This window comes from Seriola aureovittata, chromosome 11 (assembly GCF_021018895.1).
Source record: "Seriola aureovittata isolate HTS-2021-v1 ecotype China chromosome 11, ASM2101889v1, whole genome shotgun sequence".
In the NCBI taxonomy this organism is placed as follows: Eukaryota; Metazoa; Chordata; class Actinopteri; order Carangiformes; family Carangidae; genus Seriola; species Seriola aureovittata.
The window spans coordinates 9,067,026-9,081,979 of record NC_079374.1 but is presented as its reverse complement, the minus strand read 5'-3'; the positions used below and the strand labels follow the sequence as shown (position 1 = coordinate 9,081,979).

At 42.4% G+C, this 14,954-nt stretch overlaps 1 protein-coding gene across 4 annotated transcripts in view; it reads left to right on the top strand.

Moving 5' to 3' along the window:
• Positions 1-14,954, top strand: part of mycbp2 (MYC binding protein 2) — a 61,290-nt gene that overhangs the window by 36,018 nt on the left and 10,318 nt on the right. Inside the window, exons 50-60 of one of the 4 annotated variants that reach the window (XM_056388867.1) lie at positions 1,240-1,356; positions 2,106-2,246; positions 3,556-3,633; positions 5,176-5,400; positions 6,439-6,571; positions 6,681-6,806; positions 11,338-11,442; positions 12,172-13,809; positions 13,971-14,140; positions 14,268-14,515; positions 14,616-14,783. In XM_056388867.1, the coding sequence (XP_056244842.1) occupies positions 1,240-1,356; positions 2,106-2,246; positions 3,556-3,633; positions 5,176-5,400; positions 6,439-6,571; positions 6,681-6,806; positions 11,338-11,442; positions 12,172-13,809; positions 13,971-14,140; positions 14,268-14,515; positions 14,616-14,783 (3,149 nt within the window). Of the gene's footprint in view, positions 1-1,239; positions 1,357-2,105; positions 2,247-3,555; positions 3,634-5,175; positions 5,401-6,438; positions 6,572-6,680; positions 6,807-9,656; positions 9,837-11,337; positions 11,443-12,171; positions 13,810-13,970; positions 14,141-14,267; positions 14,516-14,615; positions 14,784-14,954 lie in introns of all 4 variants that reach the window. The other 3 variants (XM_056388865.1, XM_056388868.1, XM_056388869.1) reach the window with 3 other exon arrangements.

Sequence of the window (14,954 nt, the reverse complement as noted above, 5' to 3'; positions counted from 1 at the left end):
TAAGACATGTCTGTTTGCACCTCTACCTTGCTGATCTGACAAACAAAACAAACGCAGGTTCACTGAAAAGCAATCAAGACTGACTGTAAAATATCTGTCCAGTACAAGGTGGAAGGGATCCGATACAAACCAGTGATCAAATTCAGACATTTAGCAAGGAAAAGAGAGACATATTTTTGTGTAATGGGCAAACAAGCAAACTGCTTGTTAATATGTTCCTCGTAACTTCATGAGGTTCTTTGAAGGACTCTTCACATCTCGGACACCACCTGTTTGACCTGTTGCCCTCTGACAGGTTCTACAGGACCATCAAAGCACGGACCACCAGAGTCAAAGACAGTTTCTTTCCCAGCGTCATAAACACAGTTAACTCAAACAAGCGTTGAATGACCCCTTACGTGCAATATGATGACTGTCTTTCTTGGACAATATTTATTAGATCTAGTGCTGTAATTGCATTTATTCTTATTCAATAAGTACATCCAGTTATTTATTTTTCTTATTATTTTAGAACCTGTGTTGCTGGCTGTGGTTGTTTGTTTGCTGAGGTTGTTTTGTTTCCCTGTGTCCTTTAATGAACTAATCAGGAGTAGCGTCCTTAATTTGGTTGTATTCTGTGAAATAACAAAGTCTGTCTATTTTTATTTCTATTTCTATAATAAGACTATAAGTTGGGTTATTCACAGTACTCAGGTTATAGTGTGCATGTAAACATTCTGACTGCTGGTACTGTATCTCAGTCATTTATTGAAACAGCAGAGATTGATATTTTGAAAATTAAGATTGGTTGGAAGTTATTTTTGAACGTTCACATGCAAAGAATGCATCAAACTGATGTTAGGCATGTTGGGGGTCATCATCATTTTGTGAAACGTGTGGCATTTTGATTTTGCACTCCATAATGGGGAAACAAGCAACAATATAGCAATACGCTTTAAATCAACACTGCGTATCTTCCTTCGGAACGTGCGTTCCATGGTTTTCCATGCACCAGTATAGCTGTAGACTTGTGCTACTGAAAATAGAGCTGCCAAAGTTTTTCCTTAACTTTTCCCGTGTGTATGTGTGTACTCGGAAGCTAGCTCTGTGTGGGTTAATGCATGCAACCTCCCACTGTCAACTTGTCCTGCTTCCTCTTCTTTCTCCTCCTGCTGCTGCACTTCTTGTCTTTTTTTTTTTTTTCTTTCTATTCTTTGCTCCTGCCGCTCACAGTCTCCATCTCCCCTCTGCTTCTCTCAGGTCCGCAAATTTGTGTCCAAGGACAGCGCAGGCCTGCGTGTGCGTAGTCACCCCTCCCTGCAGAGTGAACAGATAGGCATAGTGCATGTCAATGGCACCATCACTTTCATTGACGAGGTAATTGACTTTAGACCAGGCGGAATATAAATTATGTCATATAAGTTTACTAGCTGGAGCACTGTCCACTTTTATTCCATTTCTGTATTTCTCCTCTTTAAATCAGTAAAACAGAATCATAAATATTGTAATCCTGGTGTTTTTGTCTAGATTAACAATTTTAAGTAATTTTGAGTCTTCTTAGATGGTTTCGGTGTATTAAATAATTCCCTTTCTCAGTAATGATTACAACTTTCAAAGCTTATAAATTTGTTGCTCTTACTTTATGTTGCTTCATATTCTTGCAAGGCACTATGAGGCTACAGGAAAGTCTTGAATGCCTGCACTATACAATATATCCAAAGGATGTGATGGATTTAAATCCAAAATTAAAATTGTAGCATTTATTTAATGACAGGTATTTAGTATATTTACCAGTCCTGCACAGCAGCTGCACCCTCACCCTTTGGTAGCAACACTAGTGACACGTTTCTATATGTATCACTTGCACCCTGCTGTAAGCTCAACTTAGAGTCCTCTAGTGTGACTTTCCTGCAGCCTCAGGAGTGCTGTGGTGTGCGTGTGTGCGTGTGAGCGTGTGAGCGTGTGAGCGTGTGTGCGTGTGTGCGTGTGTGGTGTGTGTGTGTGTGTGTGTGTGTGTGTGCGTGTGTGTGTGAGAGAGCTTGCGTGTGTGAAGGTGCTGCCCTTCCTGTTTCCATAGTAACAGGAGGGCACGGCTGTGCTCTGCTCTGTTGCTTGTTTTCCCGTAGATCCACAATGATGATGGTGTGTGGCTCAGGCTCAATGATGAAACAGTAAAGAAGTATGTTCCCAGCATGAATGGGTACACTGAAGCCTGGTGCCTCTCTTTTAACCAGCACCTGGGCCGGAGCCTACTGGTCCCAGCCGACGTAAGTAGAAGACGGCCTGCTGAGCAGTCTGACTCGGTTTAGCAAGAAGAGAGGCTCCTGTGCTGTTCATTTAGGGAAAAGCTCAGAGGTCATCTTTGTTGTTTAATGATAATGGGTTTTCAGGGACTTACTTGTGTTTGGCACCCACTCCCCAAATGTCTTCAAAGCATGGTAAACTGAGAACTTTATCAGAGTATAACTACTGGGGTGCTCTATTGCATGAAACATCTATATAACAACACTGAGTATGAAACTCTCACTAACACACTGCAAAGGAACAGCAGCTGGGAGCATGCATGCAACTCATATTTGAGGGCAAAAAGTTTACCATCACGCGATCATTGTATGTTTAGTTGGACAGGACACTTGTAAATGCTCACATGCCAAGGGAGTATATTTTTAGTGCATTGAAGTGAACCCCAATGCAGGAATTGACAGACAAGGAAAAAAGGTAGTAAAGGAGCAATTTCATCTGGTGAAGTTTGTTAGTCTGCACTGCTCAGTCTTCTTTTCTTCATTGCCTCTCACTCACAATTCATGAAAACTCGCACACTACAGCATGTGATAACAATGGTTTCTCTCGCATTTTGCTCCATGCCACAAAAACCGCCATAATATGCAACAGACTCAAACGAAGAATGTGACTGGGTATGATGGAAGACATGAATATTTCGGTAATAGGAAAGTATCAGAAAACAAGATGTTAATGTCTAGGTGGTTTTCTGTCATGAAGCAGTCACTGGTCCACAAAAATTCAGTGGGAAATTATGCCTCTACTGCTCTACAATTCCACCTTTGCATTGGGATGCTTTAGGTGCTAGGAGGCTTCCATGTAAGGTCTCTGTCTGAACAGCATGACACACTACATCATCCAAGTGGGGAATTTTTTTGGAAGTTTTTTCTTTATATGTATTTCATTTGGTCATGGATTTGGAAATAACGAGCCCGTGGTTTTTAGAGTGGACTTGAAATTCTTCTTCTGCCCCTGCAACTGGGTTTTGTATATTTTTTAATGTATTTGATTCTTGGATTCGTATTGTAAAATTACAGGCTGTGCCTGTATTTGCAGTTCCTCATGGCCCCTTTTTATCAGTGCTCCACAACTAACCGGCCTATCTGACACCAGTCAGATTCTGTCCTCTCTTCTTCACTCTCTCAAATAACCTCTGATCCTGGAAATTCCAGAAGAGCCAGGCCAAAATTGATTTTTTTCTTCCAAAAAAATACACAAGCACCTTCCCCCATCCTATTTTCTCTCCTTTCTCGGGTCGTCTACTGTTTCTTGACTGTCTCACGATCTGTTGCTCAGAATGTCTTTAACGCTAGCCAAGGAGTCAGGGATATCGGCTTTTTGTCGTGGACCCCCTTAACTATATTCCCACCACAGGTGAGTTGTTTGAAGGAGGGATAAATAGCTTGTCTGCCCCATAGCGTATCATCTATCTGTTGCTCTCCTTGTCCTCTTGAACCCCTTGTGACTTTGTAGTTTTCCAACCGTGTTAATCGGGCATAAGAGACCGAACCACAATTGCATGGTTGATACAGTATGTCAGCGGCTACTACTCTTATAGACTACTGCAGTATTCACATTTGGGATTTTTGAATAATTATTGTACAAGCTTGTATGTTGCATGGGGTTGAAGATACTAATGTCCAGTCTGTTGCATGAGGTCTTGTTTGAAAAGCTTGTCAAATATAGTCCTGTATCCTTGTGTTTCATAGCATGCCTCCATTTTGATTGTATGAAAATAAGTGAACATTTGAGTAGGTCCATTGTCTATCAGTCATCTAAATTGCATTAATTTAATGTTGAGTGGAATATTGAGTTCTTATGTTCTTATGTACTGCAAATATTTTAATCTTTTAACATGTACATACAGGACATTTAATATCTAGGGGTAAAAATTTAGTTTTTGAATCTGACTTATTGCTGTTGAGGATGGAAGTGTATGTAGGTTTTCAGTTGTCCCTTTCATGTGATATCTAGAGGTAAGACAAGTATCTCATCTGAGAGGGAAATGGCCTCTTAAAATAGTTTATAGGAATAGTTACACATTTTGGGAAACACACTTATTTTCTTTCTGCCAAGACTCGGATGAGAAAATTAATAGAACTCCCTGTCCAGTAAATGTAAAGCTACAGGTTAGCTTAGCTTAGCTTAGCATAAAGACTGGAAAAAAAACAACTCGACTTGACTCTGTCTGAAAGTGACAGAATGAGCATAACAGTGCCTAAAGCTTAACTAATTAATGCATTTTATCTCATTTGTTTAATCCATACAAAAGCAAAGTGCTAAAACAGCAAGATGTGGTTTTACAGGAGTTATGTGCTTAACTGTAACTTCATAAAGTTTCTGTTGAGACCTCACAGTGACTCCAAGAACATTGCTGAGCCAAGCTAAAGCCCCGTAACTAACACATAACTACCCCATTTTTGTTTTTGGGTTTTTTTTGCACAGATTAAACAAACAAAACATGAGAGCTAACCGTTTCCCCCTGTTTCCAGTGTTTATGCCAAGATAAGCGGCTGCTGGCTGTAGCTCCATATTCTTGATAATTAACGGACAGATGTGAGGGTTTTATCAGTCTTCTCATCTAACTCCTGGCAAGAGAGTCTTTCCCAAAATGGCCTACTGTTGATATAAGACCATGAGGACCACACAGCACATGTCCAGCTTTATGATTTCTTGCTATGATTTCTTGGACACAGGCCTAATCTTGTTGCTTTCTAAAAATCTAACCTTAATTTATACAGAGAAGGTTGGCTGAGCATACACACTCTTTTACAACTCCCTGTTACACTGCCAACGTTGGCTTTTCCCTGTAATAATTTAGGACTTAGTTTGTCTGAGCCTTGTCCTGGTCTTTCATATTTTTGCCGCCTGTTGATCTGTTACTCTGCTTCTAATCCATGCTCTTACCTCTTGCAGGAGGTCAGGGGCCAATTGGAGGAGAACGTTAAGGAGGTGAGCAGCTGCCCTTCCCACGAGGCCCCCATTCGGGTGCAGAACAGGGCAGGGCAGGGCGGCGGCCCGGGGCTTTATAAGGTAGTGAAGACCGGCCCCTCTGGTCACAACATCAGAAGCTGTCCAAACCTTAGGGGTATCCCCATTGGAATGTTAGTACTTGGCAACAAGGTCAAGGCCATAGGCGAGGTACGCACTCACCCCAAATAATGCAATGTTTTTTTTGTGGCTGGAGATGAATAAATCAGTCTGTTTAGATCACGCAATGTACTAAAGCTGATGCTAGCAGATTTTGGCCTTAATTCTCAGAAATTAGACTTCCCTGTTTTTCCTAAATTGATTTTGAATGTAAAGAATGTAATCTCTCTTTCTAAGGGGAATACATCAGCTGCTTCTGGGTGTGGGTGTGTGTTCTGTATCTTTCCACTTGTTGAGGTCTAATCAGCTCCTGTGGCTGCAACATTTTTTGCGTGCTTCCTGACTTACTAATTTCAGTTTGTCTATAAATCCATTGCAGTTTCAGGGTTTCATATTCAGCTGCCTCGAGACTTCTCAGGGGAAGTCTGATCACAAAATGCTGGAGCCTCTTTGTGCCTTGACTGTATCTTTCTTGCACTTTTAACAATTCTGTCAATATTCTTTGAACTTGATAAATTGTCTTTGGCCTGGTGATGAGTGAAGCCTTCTCTCTTTTGGATATGACCTGTCATTGGCTGCTGCGGTGTGTCATGCTGTTCAATAGTTTGTTCTCTGAGCCTATACTGGAATGCCCTGTCTGGATCTGAGAGGTGCAGCCTGCACATACTAATACTACCGTCTGTGTGTGTTTTTCCAAAATGATAATATTCCAGGAAGTTGAGAAAAAACAACCTCTTGCATTTACCTTTCAATAAGCTACCTGTTTCTTTGAGTAAGTTTTTTTTTTTTTCATTTTGGCTACATCAGTTTTGTCCTGCAGTGTCTGCTGATACACAAAATCAATTGATGTGATCTACAGCTGTGGATTTTTGTATGTGTCAATCAGATGAATTGAATGTTTGCATGTTAGTGATCTACTCCAGTAAAGTTTGTGTCTGTGCAGTAATAACATGGATGGACGGGGGGTTGATATGGGAAACGGCTGTGACTGGTTTTTGATAGACTAGGGCCAGACAGAGTGTGCAAGTGTGTGAGACAAGTGTGCAGTGTGTGTGTGAGTACAGATAAAGAGTGTTGTTTGTGTATCAGGTGGTCAACTCAGAGGGGACCTGGGTACAGCTGGATAAGAACAGTGTAGTGGAGTTCTGTGAGAGTGATGAAGGAGAGGCCTGGTCATTGGCCAGAGACCGCGGGGGAAACCAGTACCTTCGCCATGATGACGGTAAGCCACAGCTTGACCTTGCTTCACAATACTGCTCATAAGCCACAATTAAAACCCAGGAGAAAATGTGATATATTTTAAGATACCACAATCTAATTTGCTCTTACAGAACAAGCATTGCTTGAGCATGGGGCCCAGACCCCACCACCCAGCCCTTTCTCTGTGCAGGCCTTCAACAGAGCCGCAACTTCTAACGGAGCACAGGGCTTTGACTATGGCATCTCCAACAACAAAGGTGAGGTGAACTAGAGAAGGTTTTAAGAGACCAGATTTTGCAAACATATCCTCAATCTGCATATCACTTTGCTTTTAACATCATCACATTCTTTGACTCTGTTCATTTACAGTTGAGGTTTTTAAGTCCTCGTGAGGTTTTTGCATTACTGATGTGTATCTCACCTCTAACTTTGCCCACTTGTGTTGATTTGATTATTTCCTGCTTTATTCAGCAGACAGTGCCTCACCTCTTCCCTTGCTTTTGACTGAGACTTTTATCACAAATAGTTTGATAGATAATGCATTTTAATTGTATAATTTGGCTGATGTGGTAAGAACACTTTTTGGGCTCAGATGTTTGGGTTGGTCAATCCCTTTAAAGTCACAGGTGCCATCAGTCACTGATCTATCATTTCTTTTAATTTATGCATGCTTTTTTATTGTGTCTGCTCTTGTTATCTCATGCCTAACATCTCTGCAATGTCAGGCATATGTCTGTGTGTGTGTGTGCATGGGCAAGTCCATGTGCTTCCACTCAGTGGACTACTGTGGGCTTCATTTAGTTGGGTAATGTGGGCTAGCCCAACGCAGATAACTGGTCCTGAACACGTCTCTGTGATTTCACCTTTTACTCTATGTTGTCTTAATCTAGTCTTTCTAGAAAACATTTGATAATTCACTGTTTTCTTTAAGCTATAGGTGATTACTGAGAACATCACCTGAATGAACTCATCAGTTTTGCTACACCATCAAAGATTAGCTCGCTCCAAACATATCTGTTTGTCTCTCTGCCTGAATATTGTGCTGACGCTGTGTCAATTTTCTTTCAAACTGCTTTTCTCTTCCTCACTTTGCTTGAAAAAGGAGGTTGATCTGTTGAGACACATAACCATGCTAATCCGAGAACAATGGTTCTGCTAATAATACAATTATCTCTCTTGCTATCACAATGCTTGCTCTTCCCGTATATTAATGGCCCCATTGACACTTCTCATTCACACACTCATTTGAAGTGTCTGGATAAAAGCCAGATTCAATTTCATACTGGCGTTTGCACTAAGCCACATATATGTGTCTTAGTTAGGCAGATCACAAATCTGATTGCCTCTAACTTGTTTTTACCATGCAAAATGCAAATCTGCGTAGCTCTTGCTCCAATCTGGAGGTTGATGGAAATGCACCTGAATCTGTTTGCTACACAGAACGCAAACATGTTGTCAAGCCCTCTGTATGACTGCAAATGTTACAACTGCAGGAGCTCCCTTTATTTCTGTCATTTTAATATGACAGATAGAAAGATGACTAATTTCAGTGTCATTTTTGGCTGTCATTAGCACAGGCAAGAATATAGTCCCTTCCAAACAGAGATCCAGCTATGTTCATTATGTCGCCTTTCCTTGTTTACACTGAACCAATCAGTCAGTACAATGCTGCATGTCGGCGTTTGGGAATCGCAGTTCAAGTTGCAACTGTAGGTCAAGGTCACAGCTTCTGCTGAACCACCCGAGTCACCTGTGTAAGGGATCCAACGTACTGTGGATTATCAGTTGGCCACCTTTAGACTGGTCAGCTTGATGCACCAGCTTGTGGCAAAACACTTTGAGGTAGCTGGAGAGCTTTTTGACAGGTCTCTCAGGCTTCAATACTCAGCCATGGTGGTTGATTTCCCCATCTCGGCTTTACCCAGGGAGCCTGCCAATCCTGGCTCCGACACTTCGGAGTATCTCTTCAGTAACCTACTGTACATTGCGTACTCTGTCATAAACTACATAGTGACTGTTTTCTATCCGGCTGGTGAACCATTAAACTAGTCACTGAACAACAGTTGTGTCTAGAGATTGGGAGACTTCTGTGATGAGTGGTGAAAGGTTTTGAACGAGGAATGATGCAGTGTCAGCTTAATATACAATATATTTTTTCCCCTGCACGTCTTTGGATCTTCTGATGTGGTCATGCAGGCTTTCCTCACAGAGTGATTCTTAAAATGAACGCTTAAGAAGAGACCCCTCTCCGCCCCTCCCATAATATATCTCTTCCCCAAATAGAGTTGTGAAATGGGAGGAGCTGCTTGTTCTGGAAAGTTTTCTGTTAATTATATTCTCAGCAGTTCTTCAGCATAGAAACACTGGAGATTTCTGCATATTTTAACAATGCTTTACCTTTACATTATGACTATCAGAGTTTATGTTAAGTCCCCTTTTTGCATTGGTTAGGTAAGGTGAATGGCAAATACTAAAACAGCCTACATTACTCTGGAAAGGTGCAAATCAGATCTTTAACATTCAGAATTCCTTGATATTGCAAGTGGGAATAAAACCCCACATCATAGCTACTGGAATCATGAAAATTTGTCAGAGAATCCAAAAGTCAACTGATTTCCTTTTTTAATATAATTCATATAGTCAGGTTTAGCCTCATGTCTCTTGTGTACGTATTGGATGTTTTTTGCCAAAATGCTTCAGGGGAATCGTTGTTTTCTTGTCTCTTTCAGTTTTTCCATATGCACGCAGGCTTGTATCTTTTGCCTTTTTTTAATTGAAGAACCAGATGATTCCTGGTACGGCTCCTCGCCTTTTGTACTCCCTTCAATTCTGCTTCAACCAGGGGCGTGTCATGCCCATTCTAGGCCTTGGAAGTCCCCCGATTGCCCGTCACTTAATGTTATCTATGCACAAAACGAACAGAACTTTCCAGGACTCTGGATGTCCATAATAGCTCCCCCCATTTTGCACATCTATTGTGTTATGGGAGATGACTAGATGACTGACTGATAGAAAACGAACAGTTAATGACCCTCATCCCCCTTTGGAAAGCTTAAACCATAGTATAAGCTCTAGTTTTTCCCCTTCCTCTGTCTCCATGTTTGCAGGTGACCGGTTGAGTGCCATACTGAATTCCATTCAGTCTGGGCCTTTCCTCTCAGCAGCTCCCTCTTCCTCCGTATTTGAGCAAGCCGCCCAACCTCCCTCCTCCTCTTCCCTTGTCCACAGCCCATTTGTGTTTGGACAATCCCCCTCCCAACTGTCTCAGCCACAACCACAGCTTCTGAGTAAGTCTGTCCTGCTTTCTGACAGCGCTTGCTTGCACAGGTGTTGCTCCTTTTCCTCACAGCTTTTTGTTTTCCGGATTTTTTTCTCTGTTCATTTTATTTTATGTTTTTTCTGGGGAGGAGCAGCAGCGATATGTGACACATAACGATGTAGTTATGTTCTACAATGCAGAAATATCCATAACAAGTCAACATGTCTATTATTCAATGTTTAAATCTTGTTTCTGAAAAAAAAAAAAAACAAGTCAGGTGACACTACCTTAAAAAATATGCATTTATGGGTATTTTCACTTGTTTTTAAAACAAGATTTTAAACTTTAATAGTAGACTAAACATCTTGTTAAAAGTGATATTTGTTGCCGTGTGCTGAAGTAATAGGCTGAGTTGCTTAATTTTCTGCTTGCTTTCTCGCTAAGTGTGCCTTTCTGCCTCCTCATCTTCTTCATTGCTGCTTTAACTTTAGATTGGCATCCTCCATCCTCGAACAACACCTTGTTTCATTTTCTGCCTCAACCAGCCCAGGGCTTCATTGCAAATATAAACAACTAAATAGTTGTTGGTTTTCCCGTCTACAATAATCCCCTAAAACAGCAACATTTCACATCAGTAATCATTTAACATATAACAGTTGTTCTCACTGGATAATTCAAATAAAAACAATACCACTATTTCAAAAGATTTTATCTTACAACATGATCCAAAATATCTGTTTTTCTCTCGGTAACTTTTTCAGCCTGTATGTCTGTATAGCCTTCTTTTTCCCTGTCTGTCTTTTCTTCTGTTTTCTCTCTACTCGTTCTATTTCTCATGGAGATGTCATGGAGAAAAAAATAATTCATGCTCTTTGTTTAGCATACTGGTCGGTGACTTAGTCTTCACATGTACCATTCACACTCTCACTATGAATAACATGGATTAGATAATGTTTTATTTGATCTTGGAATGAGTTATGTGAATATGATTCGGATTTGGGCTGTAAAAGACAATGTTGTGTTATTTTTGAGGTACCTTAATCCTATTTTACAGGATAAAGGATTGTTGCACTATAAAACGTTTGATGTTGAGGATGTTTGTGGAGCACTTCATAAATGTCGTCTTCGTCATCCTCTTCAGAATCCTGGCTAACTGAATGCAGTGTGCCAAAGGTGTTTGTTACCTTCTACAAGAAGGGTTAATATCGTCCATCATATATTCAATCAAGAGCACAAATAATGAAAAAATGCACACATGCGCATTTTTTTTCTTCTCTATGACACCTCTACGGCTCTGTGATTTATCTCTTCCTCTTCTATAACGGTGTCTATCTTCATGTCTATCACTTTCTCTACCCATCTATAGATCGTTCCCTCACTTTAACGTGTTGTCCTTTTTTGCCTTCTTCTATTTCGCCTTCTTGACTTGACCCCATTGCCTCTTTGTGCTTTCTTTCTTTCTCTCTGCGGTGGCCTCCTTGCAATTCCGTGCCTTGTTTGTTTACCTGCTCCACTGTTTTCCGCTGTAGATGGTTCATCTCGCAGCCTTGCTTCTCGCGAGCGTGTGCACAAAAGCAGTGTGTCCGTGGCTGGGCATGGTACTGCTCTCTCATCTCTCGCTCTAAGGCAAAAGGGTGGGTAATCACAGCATGCATGCCTCCCTCAGACTGAACAGAGGGTGGGTAGGAACTCTTTACAAAAACACACAGCTGAAGAGAAAAAAAAAACCACAGCTTCTGTTGTGAATAATAATTTACTCATGAGTGCCTTGTTCAACCTTCTAACCTTCAAATCTGTATATTATAAACACAATAAAAGGAAAAAAACGAAGTTAGTGCCTGATAACACATGGTTAGTTTTGAGTCTAAGTTCAGTTTAAAATGAGGTAGACTTTAAATGCTACTGATTGCCATGACAATATTAGGTTGTTTGCATTTATAAGTCTAATTGCCTGGTTTCTGGTCAACACATGAGGCTCGATCCAGTATTAGTAGGAGAGGTCCCAGAACTGGGCTGGAATCCATCTTTCATCAGCTCCTCCATTGTCCACTAGCTATCATCATTCACATCAGAGTTTGTCTGGTAATAGACAAAGCTGGGAGAAACACCCAGCTGCTAAAGTAAAGGTCACCAAAGTTTGTACTTAATAAAATCTATCACTCACTGTTGTCATTTGCTTTACAAGGTTTAACATCCTCCACTTTTGTAACTTAAGTTGTCTGTCTTTCTGCTCTTCATTTCATTTTACCTTATCTTTTTAACATTACATTTTTGCTTTTCACTCACGTTGAGTAAATGGTTAAATTCTTACCACTGATGATGCCCTGTTTTGTGGTATAACTCTTTGAATTATTAACATTTAGGTGAACGAGGGGGCCTGATGTCCGGTGCTCGGCCCATGTCACCAGCCTCCAAACACCGTCAGGAGAATCGCTCGCCCAAACAGGAGAGTCGGGGAAGCCGCTCATCTGAACAGAGCAGGGTGAAGACGGGTGAGGGGGGACTCTCAGCCAGTGAAGCCCTCATCCTGCGGTCGGACACGGCCAAACTGAGGTCTGACTCTCACAGTCGCTCTCATTCACCCAATCACAACACTCTGCAGGCTCTAAAGGCAGACGGCAGAACCTCAGGACTTCGGGCTGAGTCCCCAAATCCTGGCTCTCGCTCCTCTTCTCCCAAACAAAAGGGTGTATCCTCCTCAGGCAGGTCGAGTCCTTCCAACACCTCCTCACAGCACTCCTCTTCAACCCACCATGACAAGAACATCCCACCTAAAGTTAGTCCATCCTCCAAAGCCCGGCTAGACCCTCCTAGAGAGAGATCCAAATCAGATTCCTACACTCTGGACCCAGACACACTCAGAAAGAAGAAGGTTCCACTTACAGAGCCACTTAGAGGCCGATCTACCTCCCCCAAACCCAAACTGTCTCCTAAAGATCCAAATAAAGGTGTGATCAGTAATGCAGAGAACCGTGTTCCTTCTCCTCATGTAACCCAAGAGAACCTCCACAGTGAAGTAGTGGAGGTATGCACCTCTAGTGCACTCCTTTCCAACGAGGAGGCCAATGATGAGAATGCTGAGGTTCGTAATTCTGAAGAAGGATCATGTAAGGTGCATTTCAGCATCGGCAAAGCCCCTGTCAAAGAGGAACTAGAGAGCCGCTCTTCACCTAAAGTCAGCCGCAAAACCTCCAGTCGACATGCGCGCCCTAAGAAGGACAAATCTGGGCCTCTCTTTAAAGGTGAGAGTACATCAAGGATCACAGAGCCTGCCAAACAGGCTATGTCTCCCTCTGTGGCTGAATGTGCCCGAGCAGTCTTTGCAGCGTTCCTGTGGCATGAAGGTATTGTACACGACGCAATGGCCTGCTCCTCCTTCCTCAAGTTCAACCCAGACTTAACCAAAGAGCACGCCCCGATCCGCAGTTCCCTGGGAGGACAGGGTGCTGAGGAGAAGGAAAGTAAGTTAAAGAACCGCCACTCCTTAGAGATTTCCTCTGCACTCAACATGTTCAATATTGCTCCACATGGCCCGGACATCTCTAAAATGGGCAGCATCAACAAAAACAAGGTACTGTCCATGCTGAAGGAACCCCCATTGCCAGAGAAGTGTGAAGATGGTAAAGGAGATGCCATTTCCTATGACATGTCTTCTCATCCCTCTATGAGGGCAAAGTCAATCTTACCGTTAACATTACAGCATTTGGTGGCATTCTGGGAGGACATATCAATGGCCACCATCAAGGCAGCAACTCAGAACATGATCTTCCCCAGCCCGGGGTCCAGCGCCATCTTAAAAAAGAAGGAACATGAGAAAGACAGTAAAAAGGCAAAGAAGGAGAAGAAGAAAAGGGAGAAGGCAGAGGTGCGGCCCAGAGGGAATCTGTTTGGAGAGATGGCACAGCTCGCCATGGGTGGTCCGGAGAAAGACACCATCTGTGAACTGTGTGGGGAATCTCACCCTTACCCTGTCACCTACCATATGAGACAGGCTCACCCAGGTAAGAATTCAGGAAGTTTTGGTTAAGAGTTTCATGGTTAGACAGAAGTACATTAGACTTTCAAATAGTGTTTTACTGTGTCAGTTTCCCATTAAAATTTTGTTAAAAGTGGCATAATTTAAAAAATTTGTTTTGTGATTTTAACATTGTTCCTTTGGCAGGGTGTGGACGCTATGCTGGAGGCCAGGGCTACAACAGTATTGGCCACTTCTGCGGTGGTTGGGCTGGGAACTGTGGAGATGGAGGCATAGGAGGCAGCACCTGGTACCTGGTTTGTGATCGCTGTCGGGAAAAATACCTCAGAGAGAAACAGACTGCTGCCAGGGAAAAGGTATCCCACTGCTGTTGGAAGGTTTTAGCACTTAAATCAAACACCACCAAGTTTTTTATTTATTTTATTTATTTTTTATATCACACTAACTACTTGTACCATACCCAATCTGCATGGCCTTTGTTAGGTAAAGCAGTCAAGGAAGAAACCTCTACAAGTGAAGACGCCGAGGGCGCTGCCCACAATGGAGGCCCACCAAGTGATTCGGGCAAATGCTTTATTCCTGCTGTCCCTCAGCAGCGCCGCCGAGCCCAGCATGCTGTGCCACCACCCTCCTCGGCCCCTGCATTCCCAGCTGCTTCCCAGCCTCAAGGAGGGTGTGTCGGACGAACTCCCCAATAAAATGGGCTGCCTCTATCTACAGACACTTGCTAGGTAGCTAAAGGCTCAGTTAATAATACGTTGCCTTTCATAGATGAGTATTACATCTTTGCGTAATGATTTGCGCTGCTCTCACTTCCCTCACATTCCCCAGGCAACACACGGAGAACTTTGGGGCCTACCAAGATGACAACCTCTTCCAAGATGAGATGAGGTATTTACGCTCCACATCTGTTCCTGCGCCCTACATTTCAGTCACCCCTGATGCTTGCCCCAATGTGTTTGAGGAACCTGAGAGCAACATGAAATCAATGCCCCCCAGGTAAAACATCTTATTAGTACTCTTTCCTTAATTACTTCCACTTTCCATCGTTAGTGTGTTTATGGAAAGTAAGTACGTTCCTGCCGTTACTTAACACTTTTCTCACGGCACCAACGTCTGCTGTTTGCGGGCTGAATAGACATAAATTCTAAATGTTCCATACAACTGCAG